This window comes from Gopherus flavomarginatus, chromosome 3, assembly GCF_025201925.1.
Source record: "Gopherus flavomarginatus isolate rGopFla2 chromosome 3, rGopFla2.mat.asm, whole genome shotgun sequence".
NCBI lineage: Eukaryota > Metazoa > Chordata > Testudines > Testudinidae > Gopherus > Gopherus flavomarginatus.
In genome coordinates this window covers 251,302,866-251,326,491 of record NC_066619.1, presented here as the reverse complement: position 1 = coordinate 251,326,491, position 23,626 = coordinate 251,302,866, and the positions used below count along the sequence as shown (strand labels likewise).

General features: G+C 39.3%; 1 protein-coding gene across 3 annotated transcripts in view; it reads right to left on the bottom strand.

Annotated features, from left to right (window-relative positions):
- The window catches only part of PPARGC1A (PPARG coactivator 1 alpha), a 506,418-nt gene that overhangs the window by 16,675 nt on the left and 466,117 nt on the right, over positions 1-23,626 (bottom strand). For all 3 annotated transcript variants that reach the window (XM_050947556.1, XM_050947558.1, XM_050947557.1), the window contains 8 exons: positions 19,591-19,785; positions 18,087-18,209; positions 17,010-17,214; positions 12,782-12,827; positions 12,600-12,673; positions 1,554-2,466; positions 923-1,027; positions 666-786 (listed from right to left, as the gene is read on the bottom strand). In XM_050947556.1, coding sequence (XP_050803513.1) covers positions 666-786; positions 923-1,027; positions 1,554-2,466; positions 12,600-12,673; positions 12,782-12,827; positions 17,010-17,214; positions 18,087-18,209; positions 19,591-19,785 — 1,782 coding nt within the window. The remainder of the gene's footprint in view (positions 1-665; positions 787-922; positions 1,028-1,553; positions 2,467-12,599; positions 12,674-12,781; positions 12,828-17,009; positions 17,215-18,086; positions 18,210-19,590; positions 19,786-23,626) is intronic.

Genomic DNA, 23,626 nt, shown 5'->3' with positions numbered 1-23,626 from the left:
GGACCAGTTTCAACAGTTGCTATAAAATCTCTTAAGAAGACCGAGCTGGTATGTTTGTCATTAAGGGCTCAATTTGCCCTCCCCCCACAGAACTATACTTCAGGCCTTCTGGGTACAGTTTCTGAGTACCATGAAGACAAAAGCTTTAAGATGTGCACTTATCGATACCTATTACTTCTTGTGTAAGAAATCAAAATGCTGGAATACATACTTGTGTCACATCATTGCCAATTATTGGTATATGATGTACTGTATCAGATGCAGCTTCTCTAATAGATTAATATTTGTAGATGCATTTTTATGATGAAGAGATGGGACCAATGCTTAATATGCTACTTATTATCTGTGACAAAGCTTTGTCTAGTAAAGCCTCACTGTCTGTTGACTGTGGATAGATTTGAAAGTCACAATTAGTAGTATCTTTAAAAAACTTAATTTGTACAGTCAAAATTAAAATTGAAATGAAAATACATATTAGCCTAAGAGATCAGAATTATTAAGGAATGTGTGCCAAGAGATTTTTGTGTGAATTTTGTTTGTTCTATTATAAGGAAAAGAGAGAAGGACGCTGCGGTTTTAGCTTTAGTAAACTACCCCAAAAATAATAATAACAACAACTACCCCAAAACCTCTTTCAAAATGAAAATTATCTTCACAGTGCTTACAATTGCTTTTTGTCTCTGCCTCTCCCTTTGCTTGGCCCTTTCAGATTCCCGTTTTTCATACTCTTTGCGGTATTCTTCCCTCTTCAGTCTTTCATGCTGATATTCCTCATAGCTGTCATATCTAGGAAACATAACTTCATCATTAAATCAAGTACCTGAATTTGTCAAAGTAAAATGAATAATACAATTTCTGGAGCATCTCATTATCTCAGAAGAACAGAATAAAAAGTGAGCCAAATACAAACAAAACATGCTACCTGGGTCTACAACTATACGGTGATCTGGATCGTGATCTTGCATATAAAGGAGAACTTCTGTATGCTCGATGTCTACAGTGGCTGGACTCATAATAGTAACAAGATCTGTAAGAAAGAACACAAAAGAACATTTGCTTCTATCATTTAGTATAAGTCTATTGACACCACGTATTTGCGAGCTACTGATTACCTGAACCTACAATTTCTCTGACACAACCAGTGAGATTTTCTAGTGACAGTTTGTGATTTCACAGTTAACTCAGGGGCCTTGGAGTGCAGTCTTTTGTTTTGTGCTTTTGTATTATCCCTTATTCATGCTAATGCAGAGCACCAAGTCAGCCAATGTGAACTTTATCTTATATGGATTGCAACTATATTGGCACACGGCAGATTTGCAACTAATGGAAACAGTGAGCTAAGTAAATTTCTCACTGACTGCTCTTTTATGGTCTGACTGTCTCCACTGTATTCAACATTGGCAAGTTTAAAGGACAATGGCAACAAGTGTTTTGTGTCACAATCCCATTATCTTCAAGAAAGGCAATAAGAGGAGCTTCTCCAGATTCCGCTGCTTCTGGATTCCTTTTCCTTCATGTCTATTATAAATACATTTGCATTTCTCAGACAGTACCTGGAAGAGGATCTGCTACATGGCGACCTTGATCTTGACCGGGAATATGGAGAACGGAAACAAGACCTGTGTTGAGGAAAGGACATTGATCTAGAGCGTATCCTTTGGGATCTTTGAGAAAATAAGCATTTGGGTGGAGACACTGAATCTCTGCATGGAGAGTTAAAAGAAGAGCAAGAAGGCGATACATCAAACAATGAATAGGCTTCTGTCCCATCCCAAGGGTAGCATAGTTTATCATTTTCATCTTCACTGTCATCAAAGAGGCCATCCATAACTAGTCCTGAAGTTATAAACATAGGTAGTTTGGAGAATTGTTCATTACTATAATCATTGTCCCTCAGTTCATTGGCCTTATCTGCCTCTTCATCAAAAACAGCTTGGCTGGGGTGACCAAAGTGCTTATTCAGTTCGGCCCGGATATCCTGGTCTTGGAGCTGTTTTCGGCTGCTAGAGTGGGAACCCTGCTTACTTGCCTGTAAAGTCTCTCTCCTGTAATACTGGTCTTGTTCTAAAGAAGAACAAATCTGACACTGCCACCCAGGTGCAGAATCTTTAAATTCTTGTTGTCTGGAGTCCTGAAGTTCCTGGGATATTTTAATGTGTATTTCGGTTTTTGAATTCACAGATTGACAGTAGTCATGGTCACCAAACAGCCGCAAAGTAGGCCGTTTTGTCTTTCTCTCCTCATGTCCACTGGACAGTACTGTTGTCTTGCTAAGCTGTGCATACAGCTCAGACTGTTCTGGACTCTTCTTGATTGTGTTATGTCCTTGAGAACTGGAAGACTCATTGTAGCGGGGCTTTTTTGAGGGTGTTACAATAGTCTTGCATGATGACTTCAGCTTGGGTGAAGTCCTGAAAGGATTATCTTGGTTGGCTTTGTGAGGAGGGGTTGTAGGTGGAGTTAGGCCTAAAAAAAAAAAAAGAGAGTTTTAAACAGAGAAAAATGCTTTTCCAGAAAGCACAGATTCTTCTTTGAAAAAGAAATTAAACCGAGATTCCCTTCCCATGGCCTGAAAAAAAAACCAACTTGCTTTCTTTAACTACCTCTGTAACCATAAATTGACTTTACTAGGATGTTATGCACCAGCAACACTATTTAGAGCTTTGGACAGAAATGCTAACAACATCAGCACACTAGCAAATATTAACATATTGCCCCAAGGTCTTCAATATTATTTTTGTCACTTTTTTTACAAGTACATCTACTACTCACTTTAATGTTGTGTGTGCACTGTGTGTGTATCTGTATACAGAGAGAGAGTCCTGCAGTAGCTTCAACTGTATTTATTACATAAGATGTATACTGAGGAAGTTACTTTTAGCTTTCACACAGTTTGTTTTTTCTCTCAAACCAAAGAAATCTGTCCTGAGGCCAAAGAAATTACCAGATGAAAACCTGGATGAAAGCAAATCTGGAAAAATGAAATGAATGCTACCAAAGTAACTTCTGTAATGCACAGTGCACTAATGCAAGGAACTACAGCAACTATACAACTTAACTGCAATGATTCCTTGTCTCCACAGTTCATTAACTTAGTAAACCATTGCTAATGTATGTATAATACATTCTTGTAAGCATAACCAATACATTTTGCCTAAAATGTGGTTCTGCAGCAAAAACCTAAGTGAACTGTACCAATAAATATTGCAGCCACAATGAGCCATTCTATTTAGAAGTAAATATTCGTGGAGTGTCATGAGGTGGAGAGACTGAAACTTACCTGAGTTTATCAACTAAAGACATATGTAAAGAAAGACTAGATAAATGTCATGTCAATAACTACCAGGTTTTTCCACAGCACAATGATAATTTATTAAGTTACATTTTTAGACAGAGATGAAAATTTAAACACAACTGTAATCCTTAAAAAGCAGGGAGCCGAACCTACATTCTACAGCTAATTTTACAATATTTCTGTGCAGAGAAAGTGTATTGCTCTCAAAGTTTCTTTCAGACTTCATACAAGGAGACATTCACATGGCATAAAAGGACAACTGTGTTCACAAATCTAGAACAATAGTAAATCGGGACTCTTGTTCAAGAAAACGTTACTATTCAGGAAAGCACTTCAGCACATGCTTAACTTAGCATGTATTTACATCTCATTGATTTCCCTGTGACTTAAACATATGCTACAGATAAGCATGTGCTGAAGTGCTTTCCTGTATCAGAGCCAGAGATAGGAAAATATCGCAAAGAGAGACAGAAAAAATATACTAGATTACCTAGTCCATCTCTTACACCAACTCTGAAGCCAATGCAATGTACTTTCTAATGCTGTCCAGCCCAGTTTTAAAATACCCAAGCAATGGGCCTTCCATCACTTCCCTAGGGAGAATGGACAGGGAATGTGAATACAGTTTGAGAAAATGCCTATTTCATATATAGGCAGAGTTTCCTCTTGTTTTGTATTTTTAACCATACAATGGAGCTCAGCAGATCAATACAAATGGAACATGTTTTATAGCAGTTTGCAGCAAAGAAGGAAAAGCCTCCATCAACACATAGTGCTCTCTAAGGGACATCAATGGAGACTGGGAGTCCCACTGCATTAGCGGCAATGAATCTGCTCCAGAAAACAAACAAAAAAAAAAAAAAAAAACCAGATAGGAACGGCAAGACATGAATACCTGATGCAAAAGAAAAGCCTGATTTTGTCTGAACATTTGAAAATAATGTTTATGAACTTTTCATGTGTACTAAGACCTTCCTCTAATGACATCAAGGGCAATGAGTCCTAATACACAAACACTGGTCCTCAAGTTAAAGCTGCCTCAGCAAACTGCTTAAGTTTTAAATTCATGATCAGTACAACCATCCCCTTCAGTTCACATCTTCCATTTTCTCCTCCTCTTTGCCTACTCACTAACAAACTAGCCAAATGGCCAATTACATGTGCAAGCGGAATATTCCAGATGGGCTAATGTTAGTTGGGTAAATTGGAGAGAACAATTCCCTTTGACATTCTACACCACCATTTCTGGATTAAAAATAATGACTCAATCAACAAATAATTAATGAGTAGATGCCATTACTTTTGTCAAATAAAATTCACAAGGAGCATTTTGATTTGTAAAATTAGATAACCCTGGGGTCGCTCATGGGATAATTACTGAATTTTTATATTTATTAAAAAAAACCAACCCCAAATGGCCCCTTCAGGAAGAATGACCTGGGAAAATATTTATCCCCATCACTAGTTGCTGCTTTTCTATAAACCCAAGCATTTCACTGTCAGCATTTGAAATATTTACTTACTTTTTATTTTTTACCAAAACAAAAACTATTTATACTGCAACATACCAAATAAAATCATCTCTGCATTCTTCCTTTGTCAAACTGGCCCTCTGTGAGCACTGGCTTTACGCACGGTGTAACTGCTTTCAGTAGTGATGCTGAGCCAACCACAAAGGAGACCAAGGCTTGGTGCAGAGAAGAACCTAAAAGTCCAGGTGCTGAGCTTAGCTACTGGAGTTTCTTTCACTTGCAAAACCATGCTGGAACTGTCCTGAGGAACGGTTTCCTCATGGCATTTTGGCACCTGTCCTTCTGCTCTTGGACAGAAGCAGAAATGCACAAGTGAGCATAAATGAAAAATAAATTGTTCAAAAAGTTCAATGGACATTTGAAACCTGAATAAAAGGTTAGTGTTTTAGTTTGCAGCAAAGCTTGGAGTTGGCTTTTGTTTTGTCTGTGTCACTGCTGAATTCTCCACTTCCAAGCCCCTCCCATGCTCAGCATCCAAACAGCTAAACTTTGAGAGAATTAATTCTGTACTTATTCCTCATCACTGTCACCTTTGCTCATCTTTACACAGTAATCTTAATTTCACACCATGATCCTAAATCAGTAGTACTAAAATATTCTCTGACCTTTGGATTATTTCATGCATGCTGATTTCTTTGCGAATGTATACATTTGAGTGTTGACAGTACAAGGTATATTCCGGGCTCTCTCTTGAACTTAGCAGGTTTTGACAGATTTATGTAAGGACAGATGGCCATTACAGGCTGAAGGCTGACAAGAGGCAGTTCAGAGCATTGTTAACACACTTGCACAAACTCTCAGCAGTGCAGCACTGTGCAGAATGTAATTCAGACTATAGCTTTTTTATTGCTGCCTATTTTCTTTTGTCAAAAGAGCCTGCTGTGCACAGCAACAAATGGCTGCCATTACCCAGAATGTAATGGGTGTCAGACAAATCACGTAACACAAACAATCAAGAGTATGTAGGTCATATTTCAACAGAGCACAACCTTAGCAATATTTATGATTACTGCATTGAAATGTGCTCTATAATAAACAAGTACCTCTACATCACTCACACTTATGTACTTCTGCACAGCAAATCTGTTAGAAGTGGTACATACGCTACAATCATCCCCTTTAAACAGTCTTTTTTTTTTAAAGTAAAAGGCAAGTATTTTTTTCATGACATGCTATAAAACCATTTTCTTTGTAGGGACTTTTCTTTAATTGAATGGCTTTGGAAAATGGTAACTTTGTACTTTGCCTCGCTTCATCTATATACTATGAACTCACTCAATGATCTCTGCTTTAAAATAGTGTATATGCCAAATAAGCACCACTTCTTATATCTGTGCAACAACAGACTTTCATATGTATGCCAGCTCCGCCAGCTCAGTGACCTGTTTTATAGAAAAGTCTGTGAGTACAGACAGAAGTTTTCATATCACCTAGATGCATTCCATGAGCCGCTGTAAAGAAAACTTAGTAACTCATTTAGCTCAGCTAGGTTTATCAGAATAAATTAGGGGCATACATTTACAGTAAATGTCACATCTTGACTTTTTAAGACTCATTTACAATGCTGTTTCATATAGGCAGCAAAATCTAATGTTACTGTTAGCATTTAAATGTTTGATGATGCTTCTGCTTGTTGGTATATTTTTGGAGCCTTCATATCCTTCAGGAAATGCATCTCAATGAACCTTTGTACAAGCGCACTGAGGTTCTGAGGGTTATTAAAAATGGATTCCTTTATACCTTATGAGTTTGAAAATGGGATTATCAAGAGAAATATTATTTAAGGCCACTTAAAGCACTGAATGCAAGATAATAGCCTGATTCAGTAAAGTAATCGGTAGAGCTTTCGTACAGCACAAGACTCCAGAAGCCAGGAAAATAAAATTAAATTAAATAGCCATCATATAATAAAAAACTACATGCTTGTTGAGCAGTCAGTTTAATCCTGTTGTCACTACCGCAGAGGATAAATATAGACCCTGAAAATATCTAATAATTTACTAGATTTTATTCTCTCTGGACTAATATCTCTTTTTCTCTGTCTCAAGTACCAGAAATCATTTTGAGGCCAAACAAGTTTTTGTCTGGTAGAATTTAAGTATTTGTTCTGACAACCAAGTGGCTGCTCAGGTCTAGCGATGGGCGAATACTGGGGTTTGCAAAAATGCATGTGAATTCCAAATCACTATTCAATCTCTGTTTACACACTTTTTTGTCAGATTTTCTGAGTGACCAAATTTTGACTGCATGAAAATTTGTGGGGGGAGTTTTTACTCACATAAATACATGGATTTGAGTGTCATCATTCTGCAAGTATTCACTGAGCCACCCCTTGATATACCTTATACAGTGGCTTTGTACTTTTGGGACAGAGCGTGTTAGGAGGCAGGGAGAGTATGTGGGGCCGAGAAAGCCATTGATTTTCAAAAAACCATAAGCAGCAGTGGCCAGGTGCTGAGGCATGGGGATCAGCACCTGGGAACGACTGCTGTCAAGGTTTTTCCCCTACTTTGAACTTTAGGGTACAAAAAGTGGGGACCTGCATGAACACTTTTAAGCTTAATTACTAGCTTAGGTCTGGTACGCTGCCACCAGCCAGAATTTAGTGTCTGGCACACTTTCTGTTCCCCCAAAACCTTCCCTGGGGAACCCGGACCCAAACCCCTTGGGTCTTAAAACAAGGAGAAATTAACCATCTCCCTCCTTTCCCCCCCCCCGACTTTCCCCTCCTTGGGTTGCCTTGAGAGGTTTCACACCAATCCAAACTCCTTGGATCTTAAAACAAGGAGGAATTAACCATCCCCCCTTCCCTTCCCCCCACCAATCCCTGGTGAGTTCAGACTCAATCCCTTGGATTTTAAAACAAGGAAAAATCAATCAGGTTCTTAAAAAGAAAGCTTTTAATTAAAGAAAGAAAAAAAAGTAAACGTTATCTCTGTAAAATCAGGATGGAAAATGCTTTACAGGGTACTCAGATTCATATAGACTAGAGGGACCGCCCCCCCAGCCTTAGATTCAAAGTTACAGCAAACAGAGGTAAAACTCCTTCCAGCGAAAAGACACATTTACAAGTTAAGAAAACAAACATAAGACTAATCCGCCTTGCCTGGCTATTACTTACAATTCTGAAACATGAAAGACTGATTCAGAAAGATTGGGAAAACCTGGGTGTACATCTGGTCCCTCTTATCCCCAAGAGCGAACAATGAACAAAAAAAAAAAACACAAACAAAGACTTCCCTCCACCAAGATTTGAAAGTATCTTGTCCCCCTATTGGTCCTCTGGTCAGGTGTCAGCCAGGTTCACTGATCTTCTTAACCCTTTACAGGTAAAAGAGACATTAACCCTTAACTATCTGTTTATGACAACTGCCCTCTGCAATCACTTCTACACACAGCACAGGTCCCCAAGCATACCCCAACAGTCACTTGATCCTCACATCTGTGCTTAACAAAGGGCTGTTGACAGGGAGGAATTCCTCAACCATGATAACGTCAGAGGTAATTGAGGATAGGGGAGGAAGCACCAGAGCTTGTCAGGAAGGACCAGGCCACAGGTCCCTTGACCAGTGAGCAGCATAAAGCAGAGATGTGGCTTACCACTGAGTGTTGCTTTTGCTTGGCAGGAATGAGTCATGGATAGGAGACAGCAAGAGCTTACAGTGGTTGAGTGGCTCCTGAAGACAGACAGGAGTAAGAACCAGCAACAGCCAATGAGGAGGGAACAGAACCTGCTTACATAGGCCTTTTGGCTGCTAGAGGGCTACAAGTGCAACTGCTTGAAAAGCAAGAGGAGGCCAATCACCACTGAAGTCCTGCAGTGCCGGGCTGATTTCTGGCCTATCTGAATGATACTGCAGAAGCAGGGACTGCTTAGCATGATGCCTTATGCCCCACTCCTGTTGAGACCTAGCGAGAGGGGCTCTGCTGCTCCTTGCTGCTGCTGCTGGGGAGGTGGCGCCTGCCGCTGGTTCTGCTGCCAGTCAGGAGGACTGTGCTGATTATGGGGCTGTTGAGCTCCATACTGTCGCTCCTTCTGATGACAATCAGCAACAAGATTCTCCATGTGCTGCTACAGCTGGGACTACTGCCACTCCTGCTTCTAGCCAAGCAGGATTCTCCTTCTATTCCTAGGATTGCTAGAGGGGATGCTGCTAGTACACCCGCATGATCCTACTCCAGTTAAATGACTCCTGGTATATTTATACCCCGTTCCTGGATGACTGTACAGCTTTCTCCAGACTCCATCAGGAGCTCTAAATCAACAACTCAGTTTAGCCTTAGCATGAGCTGGTTTAACTTCCTGGAGTTATATGCAGTTTGTAGGCAATATTGGAATTATAAAATGGAAATTATTTTTTCAGTTTTAGAATGGGAAAAAAAAGGTACATGTATGTATAATATGCAGCACCTTCTCAAGAAAATTTCATTTAGGTAAGAGAACAGTTTTTAATTCAATTTTACACATGTGTGATGAACACTGATGGCTGGAGTGGGGAATGCTTTAATTAATTAATTAATTAATTTTTCTAATGTACAGTTAATTCATTGGTGCAGGAACCGAAGCTGCTTTCAACAGAAAGATCAAGGCAGCTGCGATTTATACTAACATACTTTGTGCTTCGATAGTGCAAGCAACACCACTAATAGTCTGTTCAGTTCAGCAGTGAGATCAAGGCAACTACCATTTAAATTATAATAGACGGTGCTAGTGCTGTATAAGCTGACTGAGCAATGCAGTCATCTGGGTAGAATTTGGAGTTGCGAGGGTCTTTCTTTATACTACTGTTAAGTATTATTAATCATTACTGCTACTGTTATTTTTATTATTGATTAGGCCCCGACCCTGCAAAGACCACCCACTTAGATTGTTATCTCTTCATTGTGTTTTATGTGCTTGTACAGTACCTCACACAGCAGGGTTGGGGTCTCCAGGCGCTACCACAATACATACAATACACTGGAAAATGGGTCACTTCCACTCACCTGTCTGCACATTGCGTATGTACAGAAAGGCACAGATTAATACAGTGAAACACAAAAAAAGGCGAATATTTGGAAGTAAGAGAGAAACAGCTATGATGTGGCACATGGCAGGAGTGCTGCTAGGTAGTCTTCTATGCCGTCTGTAAACCAAGTGTCAGCTCCCAAGGCCAGTATTCCTCCTCTCTTTTTTGGCCCCCTCCCCAGCCCACTTATTAAGTGACTGAAGTGACATGGTCTCCCAAAAACCGGCAGGGTATATTCATGTTATAATGCTCTTGTTCACGTAGCTCAAGCAATGGTGGCACTTACCCATCAGCACATATAGTATTTTTACCTGCTAGTGCTACATGTGGTTGGAATGCATGAATATAGACTTTACATTTTTCTGCTACACACAGAGGAGAATCAATGGAATGAACCTGGTAATACCAGAGCATTTCCAAATGTCATGACTTGTGGCACCATTACAAACCCTCAAGTCATATTGACTTCTTATTTCTGGCCAGTCTGCCGATGTGAAGTGCAGGCTGCTGATTTTCTGGGCTGGAATGGATGACAGCTTGCTCTTTGCAGAGCCATTTCAACAATTATCATGTAGAACTTCATCATGTCACCACCTCCTCCTTCAGATGGTGGCAGAATCCAAGCCTTAACATAATGCTGCTGCTGTGCCTCACAAAAGGTTGTTCTTGTCCTGACGTGCTTTGCAGTGACGATGAAGGTGGTTCTGCTGCGCCTGAGCCATTCTGATGCTTACCTGGTTTCCATGAGTACACACTGTAGATTATTCTGGTTTTGCAAAGACATCTGATCTGATTTTATAAAGATGAAGTCCACTGGGAAGAAGGGACGGTGTCTTCTACATCATATAACATCTTTGTTCAATGGCAAAAGACTCCCGTACACATGATTGTGCTGTTATGTGGATTACCAAGTGCTACATCCTGTGCTGTCTGGGTGCTACATTGCCGAAGTCAGATACCAGCAGGACACTATGGGGACCTGTTCCTCCCTATACTAGTAGCACCTGCCCTGGGACGCTCCACTGAAAGAACCTTATGTTCCTTCTCTTCCCAAGAGATCAAATGTCACCATTCTAGAGATAAGGTGGTTGAGGTAATATCTTTTATCAGACCATTGTCTTGAAAACTTGTCTCTCTCACCAACAGAGGTTGGTCCAATAAAAGATATTACTTCACCCACCTTATGTCTCTAATATCTGGAGACAAACATGGCTACAGCAACCCTGCATACCATTTTAGTTTGACATTATAATTAATTAATATTATTATGTATCAGAGGGTAGCCGTGTTAGTCTGGATCTGTAAAAGCAGCAAAGAATCCTGTGGCACCTTATAGACTAACAGACGTTTTGGAGCATGAGCTTTCGTGGGTGAATACCCACTTCCTCAGATGCATGTCATGCATCTGAGGAAGTGGGTATTCACCCACGAAAGCTCATGCTCCAAAACGTCTGTTAGTCTATAAGGTGCCACAGGATTCTTTGCTGCTAATATTATTATATTATTATTTATTTGTATTTCATTAGCACCGAGGAGCTCCAGTTATGGTCCACGACCTCACTGTACTAGATGCTATATAAACACAGAACTGAAAGATAGTCTCCTGCCCAAAAGATCTTTTTTTCCTCACTTGAATAAGGAGAAACTCAGGCTGCAGATTAGCAGGATGCCGCGTTTCTATTTAAAAGCTGAATTAATGAAGCAGCTTCTGAAGAAGTGAAAGGATGATTTTGTGTGCATGAAATCAATAGTCCAAAATGCCGTTACAAAGTTAGAGCCAGACCCTCAACTTGTATTAATCAGCCTTTGACTTCAGTGGAGCTATGCTGATTTACACCACCTGTAGATCTGACCTTCATAGAACACTGCTACAGTTTAAGTAATTTATATCTCAGAGTCTGCCCTTGTACATGTTCATGAATGAAACACATCTCTACTACACTGTCCTTTAGTACTGTGCTGTGCAGGGAGGCAATAGTCTCTCTCTAAACAATGCTGGTGAAACTACACCCATGATCTTGTGCTCAGTTCTGGGCACCTCATTCCCATGATAATACATGCAAACTGGAGGGCATTCAGAGGAAAGCAACAGAAAAATCCGAGATCTGGAGGAAATGACTTTTGTGGGCAAAAGCAAATGAGTTAAACATGTATAGCCTGGTGAAATGTCAACTAAAGGGGAACAAGATAAAAGTCTACAAATACCTGAAATATGAAAACACCAGAGAGCAAGGAGAGGAATGACTGAGATCACTCAAAGGAGGTATCAAGAGGGTTAATGGGATGAAATTAAGAAAATGAAAGATTAAGATGAATACCAAAAAAAACATTCTCCCAAGGAAGAAGGAAGAAACTCTTTTGTTTGTGACATTTAAATCTAGAACTGACCAAAATGTTCACTGAGGAACAGCCTTACATTAGCATCATATTGACTCAATGACACAACTTTTCCATCTGCACCTCTGTAGTCTGTGCTGTCAGATCTGTTTGAAAAACAATGCTCAGCACCACACAAATCTCAGGGAATGGGGAAACATTCCAGACAAATGCTTTCATTCACATTTTTCCATAAACTGTGCTCTGCTTGTAGGCTTGAAGTCAGTTTTAAACATACCCCATGTGAGGCAACTCAGTAAAAAGTCAACGCTAAACCATTAAAATTAATCCCTTGAAGACCTCCTTAACATCCCACTATACATTTCTTACCAAATAAAAAAAAGTCAGGCTTACAGAACAAAAATGTTCATATTCCACATCTCTCACCTGCAGTTCCAGAGAGTTCCACACTTAAGGTTTGTTCAATAGTCTTGTTCTCAAATGGGGAACCCTTGGGATCACTGGAAGACAGGGCACATTTATAAAAACAAGCTGAAATGGAGTTGCTGTAGCCAAAATGTATTAAAGCCCCCTCCCTTTTGTAAACTTCTACATTTCTTAATACTTACTTTGGTGACTCAGGTGTCAAAGGAAGTGATAAACTTGTTGGTTTGGCTGAAGAAGGAAAAAAAGAAACTGATCATGAAATATTGTGAAGACTCAGAAATTTATATTAGTATATTGTTTATATCAGTGCAGGAATTCTATCTGAGTCCATTAGGGCTAAGCTCAGTTTATCTGATGGCTAAATAAAAGCGAGATCCATTCTGACCCCTTATTACCGGCACCTAAATTCCAACACTGATTTACATCAATTACTGAGTCTTTGAAGTATGGTATAAAGCTCAAATGCAAAGAACTTTTCAGAAAATAGAGTGGTATATGTAACAATCAATAGAGAAATTTACAGAATATGCTGTGAAAATGTTATCTCTCTTAGATTTAATTTAAACTACAGTTCACCTTTTATTTGGAAATGAGAGCAGCAGAATAACTACAAAGCACCAGGACGTTACCGGTGATTTTACTTCTACAGCATACAGTCTTATATACAATGCTGAAAATAGGTTGTTTCTGCAAGGCCAAGATCGAATCAGCTATAATCCAAATTTTTGCAGGTTATTCTGCAAACTATGCTATACCACAGATATAGTCACAGATGGTTTACACTAAATAAGTATACAACAAAGTTTTAGTTACAAAATACAACTCTTTTGTAGGTGCCATTTGTTCAGATCTGTCTTTTTTACAAAGCAAACCAAGGACTAAAATATTTTCAACCAATTAAGCATTCTTTAATTGCTAATAAAGTGATTAAAAATTAAAAACAGTACTACTTGCAAATTTTAGTTTGCAGGAGTTGGATTTATTTTTAAAGGCAGTAAACGTATCAAAAACAGCTACTGGGTGGGGGGTCTTTTCTGCAAATTAATTATTTAAGACAACATTTTCCTCGCTAGCACTCCTGCACTGCAGATCTCTTGTCCAGAGTGTGAACTCTTGCATAATCTGCATTCATTCCAGGTATGGAATTCCGACTGACATCAAAGGATTTTACATGCAAATTAATTATTTTTGTAAACTCTAGAGTATTCCCAATGAGATCATTCATTTTTTAAAAGTCTACACCAAACCTCATGAGCCAGGTATTTTTTTCCTTTTATGAAAATTCAAGAAGGAAGATTAGGCACTTCTGTTCACCTTCCTCAGAAACATCAGGAACTAGCCAGAGCCTGAGATAGGAAATTGACCTAAACAGTCCCCTTGCCTGATCCAGTATGGCTACTACTATATACTAACTAGCGAGTTACCATGAGATGAATATGTGTTTTCTAGACATGTTAGCTAGGCACACATATATTTACTAGATAAATGTTTGTGTTCAGTAAGACTTGCCAAAGTCCCCAATGGCTAGCTACAGGTTTAAGTGGCGAAAAAGCATTGATATTTTCAACCACAGTGGCAATGAGCAGAAACAAAGTTTGTGGAAGCACATCCATTCTATTAATGGAGTAAAATCTACATGGTGCTTTACAGATGACTGATACTTCCAATGGAGAGTAAGTGCTTAATCATCCTTTCTGCTTTTGAAAAATCTCCCCCAGAGTTTCACAACAGCGAAGAGAAGTATAAAATAATATATTTTTTTACAGACTGGAAAACTGAGGCACAATGATATGGAAATCTGGGACACAGCTGGGAACTGAACTCAGATGCTAGCTCTCAGACCTGTGATTTGACTCCTATATTTAAGCAGATAGTGGCTAATTCTTAAACAGCCCTAAACTCACTATAAACCACTACGCCAGTTATTAGTTTTGTGTGCTACTGAACTTGAATCTGAGTACAACAGCTATGAAGAAACACCGTCACACATAATTGTGAGGAAATATTTACTCAATACGATGCCAATTTTCTTACTGGCTGTTTATTAGAGCTTCCAATTTCTATTCTATTTTAATGCCAATAAAAGTTCACATGGGCTTGCTTCCTCCTGTAGATTAAAAATGTTCAGTTTCAAAAGAACCCAGTTTCTCATGGGCAAATCTCATTATAAAACCACAGACAAGCTCAGCCTCCATGGATTTGTGAACATTCATTTGGGTTCACAAAAAATTTGGGATAGTGACCCTAAAGGAAAATGCCATTTGTCTCACCCCGAGTGAGTTTTCCCAGTCAACATAAATGGCACTTGAAGTAGAACAGCAAGCTCATATTTATGGAAGGAGCAAAAAGGCATTATCCTGCTTTGATTAAATGTTTAAGCAAACTATTGCTGATTTGGGAATATGGGTTGAATTTGCAAGGCTGATTTCAAGTGCATTTGTTGTTCAAGTTGAAAGTTTCACACACCTCTTGTATTTATAGTATATATGTTCTTGGTTTTGAAAGATAAGAGATGAGACTTCCACAACTGAGTGCCCTAAAATTACATTTCCAAGTTCACATTTAGGCCCTGAATAAAGATTTAGGAGTGTAACTTTGCCCAGTTTTGCCCAGTTTTGTTTCAGGACTTAATTTTGCTCTCAGCTGCACCTATGCAGGACCTCTGATATTAATCGCTATTCTCTGGCATGCTAGAGCAGTATTTAATGAAAAATTACATTTTTGGGGGGCTGGAGACTAAGCTGCAGGAACTCGAGAAAATAATGTTGACAATGTTGTAATATTACTAAAGACACAGCCAACAATCAAACTCTGTTTTAACTCCTGTAAATACAGTTCTTTGGGGGACTTTTCTAATATTTACTTATTATGTGTATTACTGTAGTGCCTAGGAGTCCATCACATGGACCAGGACCCCACTGTGCCAGGTGCTGTACAAATGCAGTCCCTGCTACAAAGAACTTGCAATGTAAGTAAAAGACAAGAGACACATACAGACACACTGGGGAGTATTAATCCTCCTGTTCACCTTTAGCCCAAACCTAACTTGTCTTGCATCTGTACACTGAGTTTATCAAGTTGTTTCAGCACAGTTTCAGCAGAGAGACCCATATCATCCCTGAACAACCCAGTCTGGTTTTGCTGTGACGCAGTCTGCTAAAACCTGCAAAAAGGAGTGTCACTTGGCATTAAGCAGCCTCTTGTTTACATGAATTTGAACTGAAATGGGTGATACCACATGACCAAGGTCAGAATCTACAGCTGGGAGAAGATTAAAAGGGAGGGGAAGAGAAGATTTAAACATAGCTGTATTAATCAGGGGTCAAAATGAGGTTTGAGAGGAGGGATGGGATAACAGGCAGGGAAATGGGGGCAAACAAAACAAAAATAAGATGCATATGTTTAGAACTGACACTTTAAAATATTTCTATTCCTGCTCTAACAAAGCAGAGTAGCAACCTTCGGGTCAAATTCTGATTTCAGCTACAGCAGGGTAAATGCCACTCACTTCAATGAAGTTATTCTGGATTTGCACAGATGTAACTGAGATCAGAACCTTGCTCTCTTGAAAGCACCGCCAGTACATAAGTATGTGTATTTTAAAATAACAGTAACTTTAAATAAGCTCCCTTTGGGCACATAAGCTTATAGAGTTTTTCTTTATCCTAGCTGAGAGGAGGAGGGAGGGAGAAGAGAATAGAAAATGTCTGCCAGGGGAGCGTCTTTAAGTTCTTGCATCTCTGCCACAGAAGCTACTTACAGCACCAGCCAAGCTCTTTGTACATGGGAGGATGCTAAAAGTCAACACAGATGTTTTGTTTTGGCCATAAAGAAATTTAAGAAAAAGAGAGAGAGAGAAGGGTCAGGCTGGTTTCTAAACCTTCAACTATTTACAAAATAAAAATACAAACTGGCATTCTCAGTGTAATAGGAATGACACATTTACTGCCTAGTCAGTAGTTGCAAGAGCACTATTTATTGTCTCTTAAGGCACATGTGGCAAGTTAACAATGCCTTCATTTTTACACTGGCAAAAAGAAAGAAGCGTATTAATGAACTGGCTTGCCCAGCTTCTTCAGATGTCTAAGTACTTCTTAGTGATATAGAACTCTATGATTAAACCTCTGCGGATGGTTCAGTGTCTGTTAATTGTTTGTAAATTGGTTAAAATTTTCAGGTTCCTTTTCTAAGGGGATTGTGATTTAAATTGTCTATATTAAGAAGGCTACGTTTAACTAACTTCATTGTACTGACTGTTAATTCCCTCTATGCTGAACAGCTTCTGAATTTACAAATACCAATGCAAAGAACAGAGGAAGTACTGGGTTTTAGTGTTTTCACTGTCATTGCATTTCAGCTTCCTGCCATTAACGCCGTTGCCAAAATTACATTCTTGGGTCCCAAGCCTACCTTGCAAATGATGTGCCTGAGACTGCAGATGGGGCTTCTTTTTGGAGATGCATTTGTCTTTGCTGCTGTTCCTGGTCTCTGTTGGTTTGGTCTGAGGAGGGTCATCATTTGTAGTCAGATACTTGAGAAGCTCAGAGCAGGGACGTCTTTGTGGCTTTTGCTGTTGACAAATGCTCTTCGGTTTATTGCTCCATGAATTCTCGGTCTTAAAAACAAGGCATAATAAAAAAAAAAAGCTAAAATTAGTGAACTGAACCTTATCAGAATGGATATAGGTTTTCTGAAGAGATGAGATTTTCAATGAAGTGTTCAGTCTAAGTGTACTAGATCTATGAGCTGTGAATAATTGTTTGCAGAACAAGGAAAGAAAATTACATTTAAAATTCCTAAATGACATTTATGCAGCTTTTTATTTCATTTCTCCTACGTTTCAATGTTCCTACTCAACAACATGTAACTAACAAGACCCTACAGCACCTTTACTGTGAACAAAAAAATAAACTGGTTTAAACCTTAATTTGCTCCTGATTTGCTTGAGCCCAGTATTCACAACTCTCTTAAGTACCCCTAAATGCTCCGTTTTCGGTTACAGTGAATGGCAAGACAAACATTGTTTAATACAGCCTGCTAACAGAATTATGTCATTGCCAGCATTCTACCCAATTAATGGCTGAGACAGACCTTTTGCCGAGATTCCAGTGTAATCTTCCTTAGGTTAGACAGCTGGTAAAATGGCAGTACTGCATCTTGGAGTCATTCATAAACAACATCAGCCCATCAGCAAATTTTATTGCACCCCCTACTATCCTGTATATCAATAAAGTGGGCAAAGAGTGACAGACGGTGGGACTACCTCTCAATGCCAAGAGAGAAGGCATAAATGAACTATTCACAACATAAAGGAGCTCGAGTGATTTTTTTTTGAACACATTCTATAATCTGTTCACATTTTCTGAAGCAGTTTCAGGATGCTATGCAGATTAATACTGTACATATAGGTCTACTGTTTACTCAGTTGCTGAAAGCATAAAAGTCTTTGTTACTTTTTTTGCCTTATTACAAAGATTAAGTTTGTACCTTAACAACCACAGGGCTTGTTCTGATCCTGTGATTAGTGTTTGCATGGTTTTGTATGCTGAGACCACTGCATTCATTGTAATTTAGCTGAATGTTGGCTGGAGCCAGCAAGAGCTTCTTAAGCTACAAACACATCAGGGAAGAAGAAGGAGGGTGGGTTGGGAAGAGAAAAGTTATGCATCTGTAAGGATTAAAATAACTTATCTTATTTTGCACAGTTACTTAAAATTAGTTACATCAGTCTCTTCAAGCAGGATATACTAACACAGAAAAAAGTCCTCTATAATCCCCAGGGCAAAAAAGGTTTGATTTTTCTCTGATGCTTGCTGGCGTGTTTCCTTTTCCTGTACTGCAGTATACTGCAGTGCAGGAAGAAATTACGACTTCCTTGGTTTTCTGCAAGGCAAGGCAAAGGAGAATCTCCTCAGTGATCCATGCCAACAGTAGAACATTAATGTTCTATCCAGAAGAAAAGTCTCCTTAACAGACATGTGAAATATTAAAATTAAGGTCCTGATCCTGCTCCTATAGCAGTCAATAATAAAATGACTTCAACAAAAGCAAGATCAGGAGTCAGGACTCAAAACTGCTTTTGTAAAGCAAAAGTAATGGGTTTGCACTACAAGTCCATTGACATTGGGTTCATAAGGATATGTCCACATGAAGCAGACCCATGATTGCTTTAATCCAGTTAGTATGGCTAAAAATAGCAATGAAGTCATGGCAGCATGGGCTTCATCTCAGGCTGTACAAGGGCACTGGGGGGTCCTAGAAACATGCATTGCTTGCTCACACTGAAGCCCAAGCTGATGCAACTTCACTGCTATTATTAGCCATGCTAGCAAAATAGTTAGCATGGCTATGCCAACCTGTGCTGCAGTCACACCTCCAAATGTAGCGCAGATGTATCCTTAGACTGAGATATATTAAAAATTGACTATCCGTGAGGTTATGCAACTTGCACAACAGCAGGATGCTTGGGAAGTGGATGTGATGCTACTGTTTGCAGAAGGGAAGAAAGCTAAAGACAGAGAATCTTCCTTTGAAACCCCACCCCTATTAGCACTATGCTGGTGCTTACTGGTCAAGTCATTGTTAAAGGCATGTCAGCTAGTGTCAAATCCAGCCAGCATTAACAGGGATCTCTTTACACATTATCAGAAGTGAAGTCTATACATACAAACAGAGCCCCAAGAAAGGAAATGTGAATTAAAAACATTACTGTTACTCATGTGAATGCAATAATAACCAAAAGTGTCAGTCTCTAAAAGAAGAATCTCAGATTAAAACCTCTCTCTTCAACACATTTTTTCAATAGAAGTTCTTAATATTTATCCTGGGATTTGCCCTCCCGTCCCCTCTGCAAGTTTTAGTATTTGACTTGATTTTCCTTTGTTTTCAGTCTAAATGAAAAGTCCAAACCTTACTGTGACTACATCATACCCATGCAGCGGGTAGCCAGAGGCACATCCAATTCCTGTTAAACAGTAGGAAGGGTTCTTACTAGAGACGGCTCTTCTGCCTCCTGAGTAGGAGGGGTGCCGTCGGGCATTGGTGAAGGGCTAGCATCATTTTCATTGGTCACATCTCCATCTGTCAGTGCATCAAATGAAGGCAATCCATCCTCATCCACAGGGATACTGTCCAGTGTCTCAGTGAGAACTGCTAGCAAGTTTGCTTCATTCTCTTCATCTATCTTCTATATGACAAAAAAAGAGACAGAGAGAGACAGACAGATGTAAGAGAGAGACGAGAAATAAAATGGTGAATTGCTATATCAAAAGTAAAAACTTTGTCTAAAACTTGTCTTTGCAACAGCAACCTGCAATTGAGTTTCATAAAATGTAATTTTTGGTAATGAAATTATCCATTTCCGCATTTGGCTGGAGAAATCTCTTTGCAATTGCAGTGTATTGCTCCAATTTACTTTCTTCCTGAGATGGTTTTTTTAAATCCAATGTTAACAACTATGGTTAAATTATCATGCACAAATTGTATTACAGAATGCTCCTAAGCTACTGACATCTAATGAAGCTAGCACTGCCCAGGCTGTCTCTTTCTTTCTCTCTTTCTAGCATTGAACTCCAGTTAATTGACCTGACAAAATTACAAGAGTCACAGAATAAGACAGCTAATCAGAACACCAAAATGTATTAGTTGAGAAATCAGGCAAGTCTTGAACATGTATGCAATCTTGTGTCACCCTTCACCTCCTTCTAAAAATTCTTGGTCCAAAAACAAATACACAAGTTTCTGTTCTCAATCAGCGCTCACATTATTGATAGACTCTTTGGGTTCTTTTAAAATAAATGTATTATGCACGTTGCCTTTGAAGTTGTCCTTCCCAGTTATGTAGTTAGAGTGCTCAATGAGACTATTGTATACATTTATGTAATTCAGTCTGCAATTATAAAAAGTAGATTAATTCCTCATCAGATGTGGCGGTAATGTGAATTTATATTAGATATCTTATTTCCGTAACAGGACTTGTTTGTGTCAAATCAAATAAATTTAAATTCCTTATATTTTAATGCAATACATTCTCAATTATCTATCTATCAATCAATCAAACAAACAGTGTATTTGGAAAACAAGGTTTCCCAGAAAATAAAATCGTGATATTTTAATTTTAGGGAGATTTGTCATATCAATTATTTATTATTTGGACTCTGATCTCACTCCCATTAAAGTCAATGAAAAGACTCTCATTGAATTCAGGGCCTAATCCAAATCTCATTGAAGCCAATGGTAGTCTATCCATTGACATTAATGGAAGTTGGGCCAGCCCACAACATACACCTTGTCAGAGAAATTTGAGTAAACATTTTTTAAAGTTCTCACAGTTTAGAAGATCAAGGAATGGACAAAGATTGCAAGATAAAATACCAACGAGACCTGAAAAATATGTTTCTCTATACAGAGTGTAAATTGAATAATCTAACAACAAAATATTGTCATCCCTCAGCCAACTACTAGCAAACACTGGGGTCTTGCCAGTTAAGTGTTGGAAGAGAAATCAGTGATGTAGAGTCTAGGTATTTTCTTAGTGTAACTTTTCTATTCACACTAAATGCACCAATCTTTGAACAGAGGTGGTCAAATAGCACTGAGGCAATTCCCTCTTTCAGGAAGCTCAGAGAAAATACTGATGCCGTTTTGAGAGAGCAGATCTGACCTAAGACTCTACTCTAGTTAGAAAGATTAAAGCAGTGAGAAAACTCTCTTATTGCTTGCAACTGCTCCTCAGAAAGAAACGATATCACGAAACTAACAAGACAAGTGTTTATTCAAAGACTGAACAATGCTCCCACTCTGCGAAAAAGAACTTGCAAATCTACGTTTAACAGTGCCACCTAGTGATTCCCAGCATAACAACATAAATGACCACATCTTAAGCAAAACAGCAGAATCATAGGAAGAACTATAAGCATAATTCACCAGTTTATCACAGTTGTGTTTTGAGGTGAAGGAAGTGGGGAGAAGAGATGGAAACCAATTTTTTAAAGAGAATCTTCCTCTAACTTGGGTTGTCTCAGTTGCATTGTTGAAATAAACATGCAAAATTAAAGTCCAAACGCTGGTATATAAGGCAGCCTTTTTCCATAACAACTCTATACAACCTAATAGAATAATACCCTTTTAATTGAATATTTAAATCTACCAATGGAAATGTATAGCAGACATTCTGTAGGAGGCAGACTACATGTTTAAAGTCCGAAAAGAAGGTGTAAAAGCCACTCCTAAGCACATTGCCCCAAGGGGCCCCAGAGGCATTCTGCCCAGTTGACCACTAGCTCTGCAAAGAGAATGCCTGGAAATTTTGCTGGTATGATGCACCTTCACCCACTTCCCACCTCCCCTCTGAGCACAACAACCTACCAAACCCACAGCAGAACCCTAAGTGTTACTATTTCTGACCTGGAATGCCTCCTTCAATAATATAATGCTAGGAGAAACCCTGATATTTGCTGTTAGCTGCTTTGCGTTTGTGCTTTAAACAGACATTCAAGTGCACTGACATTCAAGAACAGAAAGTTGAGTGGACACTGCTCCTCATCATAGCAATTTCAATTAGTTTTGTACAAGTTTCAACAATCAAACACCCTAGAGAAAGCAAAGGATGTGACAAAGAGGACTCTGTTAAACAATTAATGTCACTTTCCATTATTGCTTCAGTCCCAATTTACAGAGCAAATAAATCAAAGTCACCACAGATGAAGCACACTAGCTGGCTAACACATGTCTGTTCACAAACGACATGGCAGCAGGAACACATTAGTCAGTAAAATGACATTGCAAGATAACCTTTAAAAGCTTTAACTGTGCTATTGTTCCTAATTGTCCTAAATTAGTGTTCATATAGAAATATATTTATTAGATACAGCAGGAACTGGGCTGGGTGGGGAGCTGGGGAGAGTGAGATGGTATAGCAGATGAACGGCTGAGTAATAATCACTAAAGTGGCAACTGTGATTCACTATCACAGCCTGAGTGTTGACAGTACTAGGGAGAAGCTATGCAACAGCTAAATGCAGTAAATTCCACCATTTTAGTGTTGCCACTTATGAGGGTCATTTTCCGTGCGGGCATCTAGCCTTCTAATCTCACGGAGCCTTAACCTGTGAGCTGCTCAGTACTGTCTGCAAGGCACCGAGCGCCCCTAGCTCCCATTGAGGTCAGTGGGAACTGAGGATGTTCAGCACATCACAGGAGGCACTCAGCAGATCAATGAATTGTGCCTATAAATTCTAAACACGGTGACACTAAATTTGTACTGGCTTCCATCTAAATAAGAAACTGATAACTGCCAAGAATTACCTGAATGGACGTCTGCATGGAACATGGAGTGGGAGGATACCTAGCATGTGATTACAAATATATGCAAATAGGGACTCTGTGAAAACACATTGGAATGACTGGATCCTGCTGATTACCGTGACTTTTTAAATGCATTTGCTACTAGGACAGTTATGTGCTAGTTTTCCACTTTGTCACACATGCTTGATGTTTTGCTAAAAGATCATTTGATAAAAACAGATTAGGACCAGAACATGTCTGGCACCTACAGGTGTGCATCACAATGAGGGAGCCAAGAAGCATGGAGCCTTCTCCAACTTACACTGCCTGTGTAACAGCCACTCACAGCGGCAGTCCTTCCACACCTCTGAGGTTAAGGACTGTCCTTGCTTAATGGCTTCCCATGGAAAGAGGCACATTGGGAGCAGAGTTTTTTAGCCACAGAGATATGTACATGCTGCACTCCGTAGCTACATTACAACAATTTACACCAGATGACTCCGGGATTGTCTGCTGGGGCACTGCAACTCCCCACTGCTCCCAACTCATGGCTGTGGATTAATGTCACAATTAAGCCCTTAATCTTTCAATATGACTCTAGGTGGGCAAAAATCAAGCCCCTTCTCATCATCCAAATGATCAGCCTGAAGAAAACTTGGGGGCACCATCATCATTCATTAGCTGATTTTAGTTTCTGAGGTCGGAGTATTTTGATGTGTATGAATGAGAAGTGCTACAGAAGA